Source organism: Petromyzon marinus, chromosome 48 (genome assembly GCF_048934315.1).
Source record: "Petromyzon marinus isolate PM22_M1 ecotype Great Lakes invasive population chromosome 48, UKy_Petmar_22M1.pri1.0, whole genome shotgun sequence".
NCBI classification, from domain to species: domain Eukaryota; kingdom Metazoa; phylum Chordata; class Hyperoartia; order Petromyzontiformes; family Petromyzontidae; genus Petromyzon; species Petromyzon marinus.
In genome coordinates, this window is record NC_133714.1 from 4,477,890 (window position 1) to 4,493,460 (window position 15,571).

At 47.1% G+C, this 15,571-nt stretch overlaps 1 protein-coding gene across 4 annotated transcripts in view; it reads left to right on the forward strand.

Annotated features, from left to right (window-relative positions):
* Positions 1-15,571, forward strand: part of LOC116952684 (membrane-associated guanylate kinase, WW and PDZ domain-containing protein 2-like) — a 137,345-nt gene that overhangs the window by 100,105 nt on the left and 21,669 nt on the right. For 3 of the 4 annotated variants that reach the window (XM_032972266.2, XM_032972265.2, XM_032972268.2), the window contains exons 13-17: positions 2,636-3,031; positions 5,761-5,976; positions 10,780-10,817; positions 11,907-12,117; positions 14,170-14,261. In XM_032972266.2, coding sequence (XP_032828157.2) covers positions 2,636-3,031; positions 5,761-5,976; positions 10,780-10,817; positions 11,907-12,117; positions 14,170-14,261 — 953 coding nt within the window. The remainder of the gene's footprint in view (positions 1-2,635; positions 3,032-5,760; positions 5,977-10,779; positions 10,818-11,906; positions 12,118-14,169; positions 14,262-15,571) is intronic. The other variant, XM_032972267.2, reaches the window with a different exon arrangement.

Consider the following 15,571-nt stretch of genomic DNA (forward strand, 5'->3'; position numbering starts at 1 on the left):
ACCAGAAGTATTATAAATAAGTGGTTATCTTCCAAGAAAAGTCGAGTCAAATGCAGATGGCCCCTCTGAATCCTTAGTGGCCCTCATCACCATTGGGGGGGGGACTCTGAGACAGTGCTGCAAAATTCCCACGTTTCTATGACGGGAGCCAAAAAACTATTATCGGATAAATACTGTTCACTCGTTATTATTGTGTGTACAGCCCTGTGTCAGTCCACTGCTGGATGAAAGGCCTCCTCATACCATCTTATACCTAGGGGGGTTGTTTGACCGTACTTCACCGCACTGGTTAGTGTGGGATTGTGAAAGGTGGAGGAGGTGGAAGGGTGGTGTGCTAACCCAGTTTTGGTGAAGACCTAACTTGCCACTGACATTAGCCGTGGGCGAGGATCGAGCTGAGGTCGTCGAGTTCAGAGCTAACCCGCTGCGATTGCCACGTGAAATCTCCGTGCGTTTATTTCAAACTTCGGGGATAATTTTTCTGACCCTGGCAGAAAAAGGAGGTCAAATATTTTGTGCCTTTCGGCTTGTTTGAAGCCACCTACCGGTGCCGTCCTGAAGGTCGCTGAAGGTCACTCCCCAAAAGAGAGATCTCGTTCTTCTGTACCAAACTCGACTTTGAGAAATAATCTTTAAATCGACTGCAGCTTATTCATCCACCGGATTGTTATTTTAATAGCTTTACGACTGATGTGGCCGTGAGGGATGACAGTCGTCTGGATATTTTTAACCGAAGGGAGTGGCGGGGGGGGGTGCTGACTTACGTCTCTGGTATGTCGCGCTTGTGCGTTTTGTCCACGCGTCATTGGGCCCCCTGTGCTGTTGGGCGTATTGGTTACGCAGCTCAATTAAAGGGCCCTACGAACATCGACCTTTTGACACATGCGCGGTCCGTGCATCGGAAATATAATCTGATCGTTAAGGAGCTGGAGCGAAGTCTGCACATTAAGGTCATGTGTTTCTGGTCATTGGATTAATTTGAGAACTCTGAAAATATGGCTGAGAGGAAACATTTTTAGACGATCCGGATAAATATTTTTAAAAAATCACATCACCGGAAGTGATTTCGCGCCTTTACCGCCAACAGTGGTGTCACCTGACATCTGGTGACAGCACCTTTGTTGGCACAAAGACGTGTTAAGTGATTACATCATTATTACGAATCCAATATTTCGCAAAAGTCTGGCGCTCTTTCATCCAAAACGCATTCCCAGCACACATTTACGCAATAGCAATCGGCGTTACGCATTTGCCTGCTCGAACAAGCGTGGCGTGGTGCTCGTGTGGAAACGCCACAATCCTAAGGCCGACGGTTGGTGGGGCAAGGATGACAACGGAGTGGCAGCCAAAGGAGGGAACGCATCCAGGTGGCGGAGGTGGAGCAATGAGATTGCCTCGTGTGCAGGAGCCGGGCGGATTGTTTTATTTTACTGTTTTTATTTTTATTGTGGGTTTTTTTGCTTTTATTATTTTACTTTCGATTTTATTTGATTATTTTTGTTTTCTATCTACGTGACTTTAGCGAAAGAACCAAGAATATGATTGTTTCCCCTATTGGAGGACCGTGAGGTCTTAATCCAGCAGTGGATTGATCGAGGTCGCTGTTGATAACGATGGTGGCAGTGACGGGGGGTGAGTTTACTGATAGGATGACACGAGTTGACTGCCCACAAAGTGGTGCTCATGTTTTCAACCCTGGGGGGATGTAGGGCTGAGTCAACAACCCCTTGCCAGCATTTGAACTTGTGACCTTCCAATGGCAAGCCGCGAGCTCTTAACGGCTGTGCTGTCTCTCCGGTTAATAATGATACAGGAATAATAAACTATAATGATCTTTATTTATCAAAGAAAATGGCAGTCTCCTCTTGAATAAGAAATCTCAATTCCCAGAGTTCAATGGCATTCAGCTATATATTCACTTCAAAATCTATTCTTGTAAATAGTACATACTTAAGTAGGCCAATAATTTTATCAAACAATAATGTGAGTTATTTATATAGCCGATAAAGCCACAGCCTCAGAACCATTTTTAATGCACGTTGTGCATTAGGATGTTTAGCCCATGTCTTAATTCTTATTTTGCATCATGTTTTAAGGTGTTGTTGGCAAGTCGTAAAATAAATACTCATTTGAAGAGCTCTCAGAGGGAGCTCTGTGATATTCGCTTCTGTGGGACCGTTCTAGCGACGAGGGGCATGCAACGCTCTGCGATTGATCCGGACGGACGCTGTCTCACGACGTGATGCCAACAATATTTGTGAACGTTTGTGATCAACATTGAAGGAAAGGATGAAGAAGGAAATAGAAATACTGATCAGGAAAGTCCTGCATTGGGATGATTGGCCGGCCCCATTTAACGAGAGGTTCTGTTGCGTGCGGGAGCAAACCCGGAGTACCCGGTGGAAACCCCGTACCTACAAGAAGATAACACTTAAAAGTTGCACAGTCGGCTTCACAACCAAGTTTGATTTACAGGCGGCCGAAAACCCAGGCTCAAACCCATGGTCTCAGCAGTACCAGCGCAGGGCTCCGACGGCTGAGCCACTTTGGCCACCTCTCCTAGGCAGGAATCTCCCCCCCGGCTCTGCGGTGAGGCTTTCCTCTCTCCCCCGCCCCCGTCGCCAAACCTCCGCAGGTGACGTCATTGTGTACGTGAACAACACCTGTGTGCTCGGCTTCACCCAAAAGGAGGTGGTGAGGATGTTCCAGTCGGTGCCGGTGGGTGATTCCGTCGACCTTCAGCTGTGCCGCGGCTACCCTCTGCCCTACGACCCCGACGACCCGGACCTGGAGGTGCCGCCCTACCAGGACGGCCGGCCATCCGACCGCGGGGGGCCCGGCTCGTCCAAATCGATGCCGGACATCGCCGACAGCTCCCACGCGCAGTCGCCGCCGACCTACGACCCGCACCGCCGGCCGTTTTCGCCGCCCACGTACATCGCCAAGGCCAATGGCTACTACGACGACAGCGGCTCGCAGACGTCGTCCGTCGGCTCGCAGCCCGAGCTCGTGTCCGTCAAGATCGTCAAGGGTAAGGAGGATTCGCGTGACGGAGGTGGCAGCGGCGGCGTTGACCGGGGGGGGCGGCCCGCCGGGGTTCAAATCTGGTGGACCTCGGCGGCAAGCGGTGGGGTGAGGGGGTGGGGGGTTTACTAATCGTGCCCCCCCCCCCCCCCCACTCGGCCATGTCCCTATTGAAGTAAGGTGGGCTGTATAGGCATGCATTTAAACAATGTTATTTGATTATTCGCTTCCACGCAGCACTAAGTCGGTCGCTATCCGAACGGTTAAAATATTTTTTTATTTCTTTCAATTTCGATAGATTCGCTTAATTAGTCTGGGCTTCATATTCTTCGTGTCTTTTGGTAAAGTCACGTAGATAGGTTCAAAAAATAATAAAATAAACAAAAAAACTATGACGTTTCGACGCAACACAGGACACAAGCAATATGAATTCCTGCAGTGACGAAAGCTTCAAGTCAATATTTAGTCTGGGCTATTTCAATACACACAATGGACAGGAAGGACGAGATTAATGGGCTCACATAATGCGCATGCATAATGTACGTTGACCTCTAGATAAGGAACGAAACAGGTGGAGGACTTCTCCACAAATCTGGCTGTCGCCTGATGAAGCTAGTTGTAATTACTGGCGAAACGTCGTACCCGAAATTTGTAAATGTTGTGGCTTGGCTCTCCAACACACCGGCGTGCTGTACTAGTGACGAATCGACACGTTCTGTTTACGTGACAACCCTTACTAGTTTGCTGTGTCGGGTGGTGGCGGGTTTAAAGATACATTTATATATTCTTTGGTTCTTTCGGTAAAGTCGCGTAGATGAAAAATAATAATAATAATGAAAATAATAAAATGCAAATAACTAAATTAAATCACGACGTTTTGGGCGCAACACAAGCAGCAGCAGACCATGTTTTACAACATTCTGCATCAGCAGCAGACCATGGCTTTCCCACCTGATGACGCATTTGCCCCTGAAACGTCGTGATTTAATTTAGTTATTTTCATTTTATTATTTTCATTATTATTTTTATTTTTCATCTACGTGACTTTACCGAAAGAACCAAAGAGTATGGATCCTTGCAGTCACGAAAACTTAAAGTCTAGAATTGACACATTTATATATTTACACGATCTAACCAGAAAAAAAAACCTCTTTTGGATGATATTGGTCGCAAAAGCCCCACGTGTTTAAACAGGTTTACCGTTGCGTACGTTCTCAGTGGGCGCGGAGCGATTTTGGTGCGGTGGTTCCATCCGCGAAGTGACCCACCCCTCTCCCAAGTAAATTGACTTTCCCTTGGTCAACTTTCCGAGTCTTCATTTTTTGGTAATTGTTGCCAGTGGGTCCACAGCTTGCCTCCGTATAGTCCGTAAGTTAGCGTTGTCCTGCGATTTTTTTTTTATTCGATACGATGAGCCCTAATGTGTGTTCGTTTGTCTGATCCCGTGTGTTCTTCATTCTGTCCCTCAGTGCGATTTTTTCGTAACCACCTCCTCCGCGAATCTTTGCGCATTTTGCAGCTCCTGTGTTTAGTTTTGTACGTCAGTGTCCACCGTAATAAATCTATCATGGCAGGTAAATATGCGGCGGTGAATTAGAGGTGAGCAAGAGCAGGTGGGAGTGACTTTGAACGGCTCAAGTATGAGGTAAAAAAGGCCTGCCATGTACCGGTGTGCCTAGAGATGCAATGATAAATGTTTAAAGGGAACTACGTTTCGCACGCGTAAATGAGCGGTGGATATGCCCACGGTCACGTTGCTTTGTTCATATTTTAAACTAAATGTCTTGTATTTATATATCGACAATTCACGTACATTTTATTTCATGCAAACGCTCCGAGACACCTTCGTTGATGTGAAGGGGCGCTCTTTAAATAAAATATAAGCGGAACTCCGCTCTTGTGCCACGCCATAAATTATAAATATTTTCATTTCATCTGCCCCTATGGCTTCCTAGGCCGGTTTTATAAATCAGCATTTGTTTGAGCAAAACAAACTCGGAACTGCTTTTAACTTTCTGGCTCTCATCATCAGGGTCAGGCTTGTTGAACAAATGCTGCCGGATCACGGGAAGTTATTAGCGAAAGCGCTCGATTTAAATCACGAGGCCTCGTTCAATTCCAAAAACAATGCCGTACACACACTCATGCGTTGCTGTAGCGCAGTGTTATGTATTTTTTTTATCTATAATGCTCCACGCTATTGCATCGTGAGATTGTGTAGATAAATAACGATTGATTGATTGATCGATCGCTCTGCCCCTGTGGTGTGGAACAAATAAACGTCTGTGGTGGGCGCGCGTGTGTGTGTGTGTATTTAGTGGTTAGCGCACTGCGCTACGGACCCGGCAACGCGTGTTCGATTCTCACTCACGGCCAAGACCGGTGTCGAGTATCTGAACCAGTCCTGGGGGCCTCCCCTAGGTCAACTCGGTCCTCGAATGAGTACCTCGTGCGATGTGTAACACATCACCGCTTTGGAGACAGAGGCGACCGGGAAGTGGTGTTGGCCACCCCCCACCCCCTCATGTGCCACAGTGCCGGTCTTCATCGGTGCTCCGCCAACAGCGCCTGCCCCAACATTCTGTTACAGGCTACACGGGGGATCTTGACTAAAGACGGGGGGGGGGGGGGGTGATCTTTGCACGCGTGTACGTATGTTGAACTTTATTGGCACCGCGCGTAGCCAACCGTGCCAAATCGGAGGTGCCGGCCTCTGTTGTTTGCAACGGACTGAAGGCCGTGCGGGCTTTGGCTTCACGATCGCCGACAGCCCGAGCGGGCAGCGCATCAAGCAGATCCTGGACAGCCGCCGAGGCCTGGAGCTGCGCGAGGGAGACCTCATCCTGGAGATCAACGGGCGCTCGGTGCGCGAGTGCTCGCACATGGACGTGGTGACGCTGCTCAAGGAGTGCGCCACGGGCGCCCAGGCCTCCATGCTGCTGCAGCGCGGAGGTAAACACGCCCGCCGGGGAGGCGGCGACCGCGATGATGAAGACGGTGCCCTTGTCGTGAATTAATCGGTTACGCTCAAACCTCTTCGCTGGTTAAGCTTCGACCCCTGCCCTGCAGTTGTAATAATGGTAACGTACATATGCTGAACCTGTTTCACACCGTACGTAGCCAGGTGTGCTAATCAGACGGTGCGAGGGAAGTAAATGGCGAACACCTATTTGCAGTGGCGGCACAGAGCTAAGAACAGAAATTAAATGCATACGGGGGAGAAACGTATTATTGAAAACCTAATTAAAGCATGCAGGGCCTCGTGATAAGAACATCCTACCAAATCAAAATACACACACCAAGGGTAAACAGAAAATTATTAAGGAAGTTCAATCTTGATTTGAAGCTTTCGTGACTGCAGGAATCCATACTCTTTGGTTCTTTCGGTAAAGTCACGTATTTAGAAAAATAATAATACATCACGACGTTTCGATCGCCACACAAGCAACCGTTTTGCTTGTGTGGCGATCGAAACGTCATGATCTATTATTATTATTACGTGACTTTACCGAAAGAACCAAAGAGTATTAAGGAAATTTCGATTTAAAGCTTTCGTGACTGCAAGGATTCATCTTCTTTGGTTCTTTCGGTAAAGTCACGTAGAATGAGAATGAAATAATAAAATAACACAATAAAATTCTCACGACGTTTCGGCCACAAGGCAAGCGGCCGTCACCTGAAGACGGCCGTCACCTGAAGACGGCCGCTTGCGTTGTGGCCGAAACGTCGTGAGAATTTTATTGTGTTATTTTATTATTTTATTCTCATTCTACGTGACTTTACCGAAAGAACAAAAGAAGAGTATTAAGGAAGCTATGAAGCCTTTTAAGCACCGGATGTCTTTAAGGTGGGATCTGAAGGTTCTAGAAGACTCGGTGCAGCTGAATTTCATGGCCGCAGGTGGCGGCACGAGAGACGGACGCGGTCGCCCATCGAGCGGACGTCGTCTGCCTGACGAGGAGCGTTCTGTCAATTGTCCGTGTGCGATGCGGCCCTCTAAGTCACTTCCACAGCGCTCGCTTGCGTTGTTCCCGTCGTACAGGAGTGAGTTAGGGGGAGGGCGCATTTTGACCGGGCGGAGCCAGGGGACCCACGGTCGGATTCTTCCAGGGTGAATGAATATTGTGAGGACGAGCCCTGTGCGTGACGCGTGACCTCCAACGTAGGTCAAAGAGACCATGACGAAATGTTTACACAATGCACGTCCCCCCAACAGTGGAGTTTGCAAAGAAATGTTTGACTCTATTTATTCCTGTCATGTTTTAAGGTGAGAGTTGAAAAGAAATGTCCTTGTCAAATGAAAACTTATTGCGTGAAATGTCACGGGCATTTCCTAGTCGCATTGCAAACAAACGAGGGGGTCTGGCTTGTCACATAAAAGTTAAAATAGCACAACATTTTTGCCTGCCACCCACTGGGATTTGTGCCAGCGTTTTCATAACGGTTTATAAATTTTGTACAATATTTCTGTATTGCTCTGAACATGTCCCAAGGTTTTCGTGGAGAGCTCTTGTATATAATTTATATTGTTATTGTTTCCCCATGACATCAGGGAAACCCGAGCTACAAGTGTTGAACAAGCCCCCCACACACTGCCGACGAGACTGAAACCTTAAAACCAGTGTAATCTTTCTTTTATTACCCGATAGTCCTTCATGAGGGAGGACGGGGGGGTGGGTGGGGGGAGTCGTCATAAATTTAGACAAAATTGATGATGTGTGGTCTTGGTTGATTGTGCGTAATAAATCCTACATGAAAAATACCGAACAAAAACTAAAAAGTGTGCAAAGACGCCAGACCGGGAGGAATATGTGGGCTCCAAGAACGTACGCAGCTGAAAAACGAGCAGAAGGAGTCGGTGAACTTGTGCAAGACAAGTCGTGGCTAGAAGGGACGATGCTTAAGAACAATATTGGAGTGGCAGCCAAGATTTTGAACATGCCTGAGGTGGAACATCTGCCGAGGATATGCAGAATTAAAACTGCTCATGCGCGGTTGTCGGGTAGGCTATGACTTTGCAGGATTGTTCGGAATCTTTATTCACACTGGAGGAATCCGATAAGGTACGAAGATCTTTTTCACAGACGTCGCAGTACGGGAGGGTCAGCAAGGTCGATGTGGTGGCGGTGGCTTGGGGAGGCCTTCATCCAGCAGTGGATTGATCATAGCTGATAACGACAAAGAAGTAATATATACGAAGGAGTAATTTTCACTGCCCAAACATAGCGGGAACACTCTTGACTAGTTTCAGAGTTTGTTTTGCCAATAAAAAAAAGTGTCACTAATCCATTTCACTTAAACATATTGCAAAAAGGTTATTGCTCTATTTATATCACCCGGCTTCTGAGCCACCGGTCATTATATTTGGAACAGGTGGCATGCACTGTAGTTTCCAAATATTCACATCTCTGATTCAATCTGTGGAGAAGACGATCGACTGCGTTTGTGATGATAATGATGACAAATGTAGCTCGGATGCATTGTCTCCGCCTTTAAATCCGCGTTTCCCGAGACGGGACGATGCGGTGGTGTGAGATGCGAGGGCCGTGGATGTGACGAGAGAAAAGGCGCGGGATCGATGCTCGCGGGAAGAGAGATCAACGGCAGCCGACCGCGCACAGTAAACGGGGCTTTAGCGTCGACGGAGACGATATCGTTCCGTGCGCGCGAGGCACTTTTGTACTCTTGGAATGTCGCAAGAAAGATTGCGTGAAGTGTGTCTTGGATTGCCGAGGGGTAGGGTGAGCAAACTTGGATGTTCACAACAGTCTCTCATTTTAAAGGGATGGGGGGTAAGCGACGTGAAGCGTCTCGCCACGGTGGAGAGATGTTAACTCCCTCGCCTGGTATACGGGAGGTCGTGGGTTTGATCTCAACCCTGACGCCTGTATATTTGGAGTTTGCATATCGCTCTCTCTCTCCCCGTGGTCACGTGGATTTTTCTCAGGGTCCTCTAGTTTGTCCCTACACATTTACAAACATCTGTTTTAGGGTAATTGGCTGCTATAAATTTCAGGGCGCTTCTGAAAATGAGCCATATAGCTCGATGGGTCTTACCTGGTCAATTACAGATAGTTTATTTGTTAGTTTATAATGTGGCTGGAAATAATTTTTATTTAAAGCTTTCGTGACTGCAGGGACATATTCTTGATTCTTTCGGTAAAGTCACCTAGAAGGAAAACAATAAAATAATGCAAATATAAAAAAATATATTCTTACGTCGTTTCGACTGAAAAAGTGGCGGTTTTTTCTTAACGTTAAGAAAAAACCGCCACTTTTTTCAAAATTTCTTGCTGTGGTTTTCACACCTGATGATGATTGCTTGTGTTGCAGTCGAAACGTCGTGAGAATTTTATTGTTTTATATTTTTATTATGTTATTGTTTCCCTTCTACATGACTTTACCGAAAGAACCAAGAATATGTGGCTGGAAAGCTTTCTAAACTTAATGTTGTCAATGTGCATACTGTCCTTCTTGTGCAATGTGCCCGGTTAATGTGATGAACAGGCATCTACTCATGTGTCAGAGTCCCAGAACACAGAAGTATTATTGTTGGGCATGGAATGCACAGACACGAGGAATGTCTTGAACAATGCTTCTTTTATAACATTGAAAGTACCTTGCTTTCTTGATAAGGAAGTAGATAAAGTACGTACAGTATTTGTAATTTGAAGTGGTACTTATTCTAAGCTTAATTTCTCACTAGTCCAGAACGTTGACAGGCCAGCTTAGAGTAGGAATTATTGATGTAAGGCACCAACTAACACTTGAGTACAAGCTACACCTATCCATAATAATATTATATTATTGGTTCTTTCGGTAAAGTCACGTAGAAGGGAAACAATAAAATAATAAAAATATAAAACAATAAAATTAGCACGACGTTTCGACTGCAACACAAGCAATCATCATCAGGTGTGGTTTTCACACCTGATGATGGTTGCTTGTGATGATGATTGCTTATGTTGCAGTCGAAACGTCGTGAAAATTTTATTGTTTTATATTTTTATTATCTTATTGTTTCCCTTCTACGTGACTTTACCGAAAGAACCAAGAATAGGAATCCCTGCAGTCACGAAAGCTTAAAATCTAAATATTATATTAGTTTACTCTCTAGTCTAATAATCCCATGAACAAGTTTAGGACCATAAACAAGGCAAGACGTATGTGGCGTGGCCAAAATAATTATTGGAATAGTGTTGTGGACTTCTGGCTGAAATGAAGCATTGGACTGGACCAACATCCAGCCAGGATTTTAACCCGTAGCCTTCCGGCTGCGAGTCGGATGTTGTTATTAGGTCGCACTCATTACGCACAAATTGCTTGCCACAAATGAACCACAATACCTTGCTGATCTCGTCAAGCAGCTATAAACCATCCGTGAACTCCGGTCATCCTGGCAGCAGCGGCTTTTGACTGACCATCGGACAAAGACGGTCGCCGCATCGCGCTTTCAGATTGCGCTTCTGCAGCCGTCTGGAATGCTCTTCCTATATTAAGAAGCCACTGGAGCTGTGCCATTTTAAATCATGTCGATTGAAAACTCATGTCTTTTAGAACAACTTTTTGTGTTTTCATTTGTTGTCCTTCCCCCACACCTCCGATTATCACGGTTGGCTATGTAGGGTGCGAAAGAAGTTCTACACGGATGCATGCATACATACACAGGTGCCACTTGGATGGTTGTGCAGTCGTGTGCGCCTGCGTCGATTGTGGCGCTGTGCTCATCTGCTCTGTGCACATCTTTTCTTGCAGGGCAATCGCCGTTCTCCCCCAACAGAGTGGCGCAAATGGTACGGCTGTACAGCGCATCGTTTCCCGTGTTTACATGACACTAACAAGTTAACGTTACACGTAGGCTTTCGCGAACAATATTAGCCACGATAACGTTTTTCGGTTTGGGTCACGTGAATACAAATGTGTCATACACCCACCTCCACCATGCGAAAAAAAATATTAATTTAGTTTCTACGTACTGCTGTGTTCGAGAACTATAACCCACAGCATTTACAATTTGAGTACAACGTTTCGCTAGCGATTGCAAGCAGCATCATCGGGTGATTTCCAAAATTGTGAAGATTCTATGACATCACCTTACCCTAGTTAGGACTAAACAGGAATCATGGTCTCGCGCACACTCATAGACACCTACGAAATCATGACGTCTCGCTCCCCACCTGCTTTTGCTTTAAAAACAGGTTTGGCGGGAAAAAAGTTTCATCTCATAACCCGGAGAACGTGGTCATAGTTTTACAAACTAATGGCTGTCAATGCTGGCAAGTGGAGTGGAGTCGATGGCGGTGCAGTGTTTAGCACGCTGTGCTCCTGACCCAGTGACCCGGGAGTTTGATCCAGTATAGGTGTGCACGCGCCACAAGTGAGTCGACAGGCAGGGTCGCTCGCGTGGAGTGGGACGGAGTTGTGGTTGCTTCCACCTCAACCGAAATGGCGTGGCCACTGTGAAAGAGTAGGCCGAGCAAGTTGCCTTTCCCGTTACCGAGACGTTTGCGAGTTGCAGGGTGGGTCTCGATCGCCGATCAATCTCGGAACGCGCAAGCGGCTAGCGTTAGTTTTGTTTAGAGAGGAGTAGCGCCGCTGTTTTTAAAGACATGGTACTCACGGCAGAGAACTTAGCGAGACGACTGCACTCGTTGATAGCTGGCGCCAAACTGTGCCACACGTCCTCCCGCATGGCCTTGTGGGAGCCGCGGTACAGATACAATTATTTTACTTGAGTCTCCTTCTGATTCCGTTCCAGTGGCGTACGCGAACGTCATTGGACACGTACGTCATCAGAATGGGAAAGGGGTTAAGATGCACAAATCTGCTAACTGAAACACCCCCCCCCCTCCTCCAACGTGCACGCGTTTTTGTCTCGGCAGCAGGCTTACGAACGACACGACAGCCAGGGCAGCTTGACACGGGACTCGCCGCCCCGACGTTTCTCGCAGCCTCCGGCCCTGCCACCCGCGGGCATCGCGCCACCCCACGCGCAGCCCTCCTATAGGCGGCCTCCTGCCGAGGAGTTCCGTGGCCGGCAGGAGGCGTCCCGCGTCTACGAGGACCCGCAGAGCCTCTACGAGGACTCCCAGCGTGCGTTGGGGTTCTGTCCGTCAGGCAGTTGCCGCCGTCTTGTGATGATCCTGCTGTTGCTTGCCTCCCTGCTGCTGTGGTCCACGGCTTGTACTGGTTCCCCCAACCCCACCAATGTTTATTCCTATCTTGCCAATCAGTACCATGTCATTACTACTGTTAACTATTTTTTTTATTTCCCAGGCAAGGTCCAACTGAGCTATATAGCGCCTTCAGAAGGCCACAAATGAAAGCTCGCCAAAGTGGCTTATCACGTGGAAATTTACAGCAGCCAAATACTCTTAAACGCGTGATTCAAAATGTGGGTGGGGAAAACGGGAGGACCCAGAGAAAAATCCACGTTGACCATGGGGAGAACGTGCAAACTCCAAATATATAGGCGTCGGGGTTGGGATCGAACCCACGACCTCCTGTATACAAGGCGAGGCAGATAACATCTCGCCACCAGGACCCCTGATCCATTAGATCATTAGTTCAGGGGTCTGCAACCCGTAGCTCCGGAGCCGTATGTGGCTCTTTAAGAGGACTGCTTCGTGACCGTTGTTTATTAAAAACCACCCATCTCGTATTCACATTGCATTGCGACTCTTCAAATATTGATTATTTTTTCCACCGATTTCGAGAAAAGAAAAAAAAATGGCTCTGCTTGTTATCTTGGTTGCCCGACCGTGCATTAGATGAAGCGTCCATTATGAACTCTCGCAACAGCAGTGTATTGAAGACAAATGCCTCCTTTTTTATTTTCATTGGGCTTTTCACATGCCTGGCACTTACTGAAAAGGGTGCGCTCGGAGGGTACGGGGGCAGGGGGTGCATGGTTTATGGATTAGGACTTCTGGGTTCACGATTCTCCCATGAGGGGTTATGTCCATGTGGTGGTGGCCCATGCGAATGGGCACCACGGTGGTGAGACGTTAACTACCTCGCCTGGTATGCAGGAGGTCGTGGGTTCGATCCCGTCCCTGACGCCTGGATATTTGGAGTTTGCATGTTCTCCCCGTGGTCGCGTGGATTTTTCTCCGGGTCCCTTAGAAACATGCTTTTCGACTCATATGGCTGCTATAAATTTCCACACGATGATAAGCCACTTCGTTGAGCTATCATGTGTGATAGCCAGGTTGCTTCTGAAAGAGAGCTAAAAAGCTCAGTGGGCCTTACCTGGTCAAATATAAATTAGTTTAAGGCAGTCCTCGACTTATGAACACCCGCGCTTACGAACCAGCTTCCATGGAAAATTCGTTTTTTTTTAGCATTGACTATTTTGTTCAGCTGATCGTTCCCCCGCGAGACACATGAGTCAGCCTCGCGCTGGGAGTGGCTGTTTGTGTGTGTGGGCATTTAAATGTAGAGAACATTACTGTGGTTCCGACTTAACGAACGGGTCCCCTGGATGGTATTGTGTTCGGAAGTCGAGGACTCCGTGGATTTTTTAGTTTTCGTCTCAACGGAACTAAAACGGCTCGCAGCGCAGGCTTTTTCCGCCTGTGATGTTGGGACCAGACTCACTGGTGATGCTCTCCCACAGTGGAGCCCCCCCCCCTCCCCCCTCTCCTTTCTAGTGAAATTGCGGAAGAGATATTGCAGTCGTTAACCTCTCTGCGAAATATTGCGTGCGTTTTATAAATTTCATTCTTGTTATTATTGTTGTTGTTGTCGACGAGACGTAGGTGTATTGAGATGTGAGAAATGTAGACGGAAAGAGATGAAGTGAGATTCGAGTTGCAGACAAGATAGAGAGACGGATAGATTGATAATCTTTTGTTATGATCCAATTGGCTTGTTATGTTTATTATAACGTGACTTTGGCTGTTATTTGATCTACTCGCCTCCGATTAGCGCGGTTGGCTTCGTACAGTTCTGCGACCGAAGTTCAACCTGCTGTACATAAATGCTCCGATTATTATTTTCATGAAACCATGGCCCCTTGAGCTACATGGGGCTCTTGGTGAGCACTGACATTGGCCGCACCCCTTTCTCGACAGACGAGCGGACGGATGTGACCGCAAGGATGCGTCGTCACGTGTTTGTATGTATGTGTGTGTGCGCGAGCAGGAAACAGTTACCAGGAGATCACGATCCACCTGCGGAGACAGGAGGCCGGGTTTGGCTTCCGGATACTCGGAGGAGAGGAGCTTGGTCAGCCGGTACGTGTCGCGGGGTTTTAAGCGTTTTTGCAATATGTTCTTGGTTCTTTCGGTAAAGTCACGTAGAAGGGAAACATTAAAATAATAAAAATATAAAACATTAAAATTCTCACGACGTTTCGACTGCAAACACAAGCAATCATCATCAGGTGTGAAAACCACAGCAGGAAAATTTGAAAAAATGGTGTTTTTTTTTTACGTTAGCACCACGGAGAGCGATTTGGCATTTATTCAGATGGACGAGTCATCTATGTTCGGAAAAGAGGAGGGGGGAGACGAAAATAATGGATGCGGTCTGAAAGCCACCGTAAGCGTGAACAATCAATTAAGACCCGAAATGGTTTATCAAATCCTTCCAATGATTGCTAAGACAAGAATCCATCTTCTCGGGTGAAATTGTCTCTGTGTTTGTATACGTGGATAGCCTCATGAACGAATCTCTCATGGTAGCCAGATGGCTTGCAAAGAACCTCTGTCTTGGAGAAGTCAATGTCATGTGAGCCTACTGAATTATAACAGTGATCTGCCACGGCCGAGGTGTTGGTCCTACCGTGTTTAAGGTCTGCTTTGTTTTCACAAATGTTTTGTGCCGACCTGAACCGCCTGGTGCCGACCTCCCCCCCCCCCCCCCCCTGCCGATTTGGTCATAGGATATACACACTTTTTTAATTAAACCCATTTCATAAGCCCATGGTCTCCCTTTAAAAAATATGGAACCGTCAACCCTTGAACCCATTCGAGGGAAGTGTGGACAGTTGGGGAGCAGAGAGCGTGGGAGGCAGACGGTTATGGATTTACAAGCCTGTGCATTTTCCCGGCAACCACAAATCAATGAGAGCTTTTATTTACAGTCGTGTGAGAACCCATTAAGACAACAGGTCTCTTTCAATCAAACGGTTTTTAAGAGGCCATCATGCCCAATGCCTTTGACACGATCACTTTTCACTATCACCCCCCTGGATATCTCTGCTCTTTCATGGTTCATACCTGACCTTGAAGAGAACTGTGCTCACGGTATAACCACATTCTGGTCATCGTCTCCTTTGTCACGAACCTTATGAGCTCCACTCCAATGCCTGTAACCTGACTATTCCTTCCCCCCCCCACGGCCCCCCTAATTATTCACGCACTAACGGGTGCACAAGTGCGCCGTGCCCTGCTGTCTTGCAACAATCTTTGTCAAATGATATTCAAACCCATTTAATCGCAGGGCTGCCATTTAGCCAATGTGAGTAATAAAAACAAGCTAATGATTTTTTAATAATATTCAGTGACTATTATCCAGACTGAGACCGTGAACTCTTGAGAAC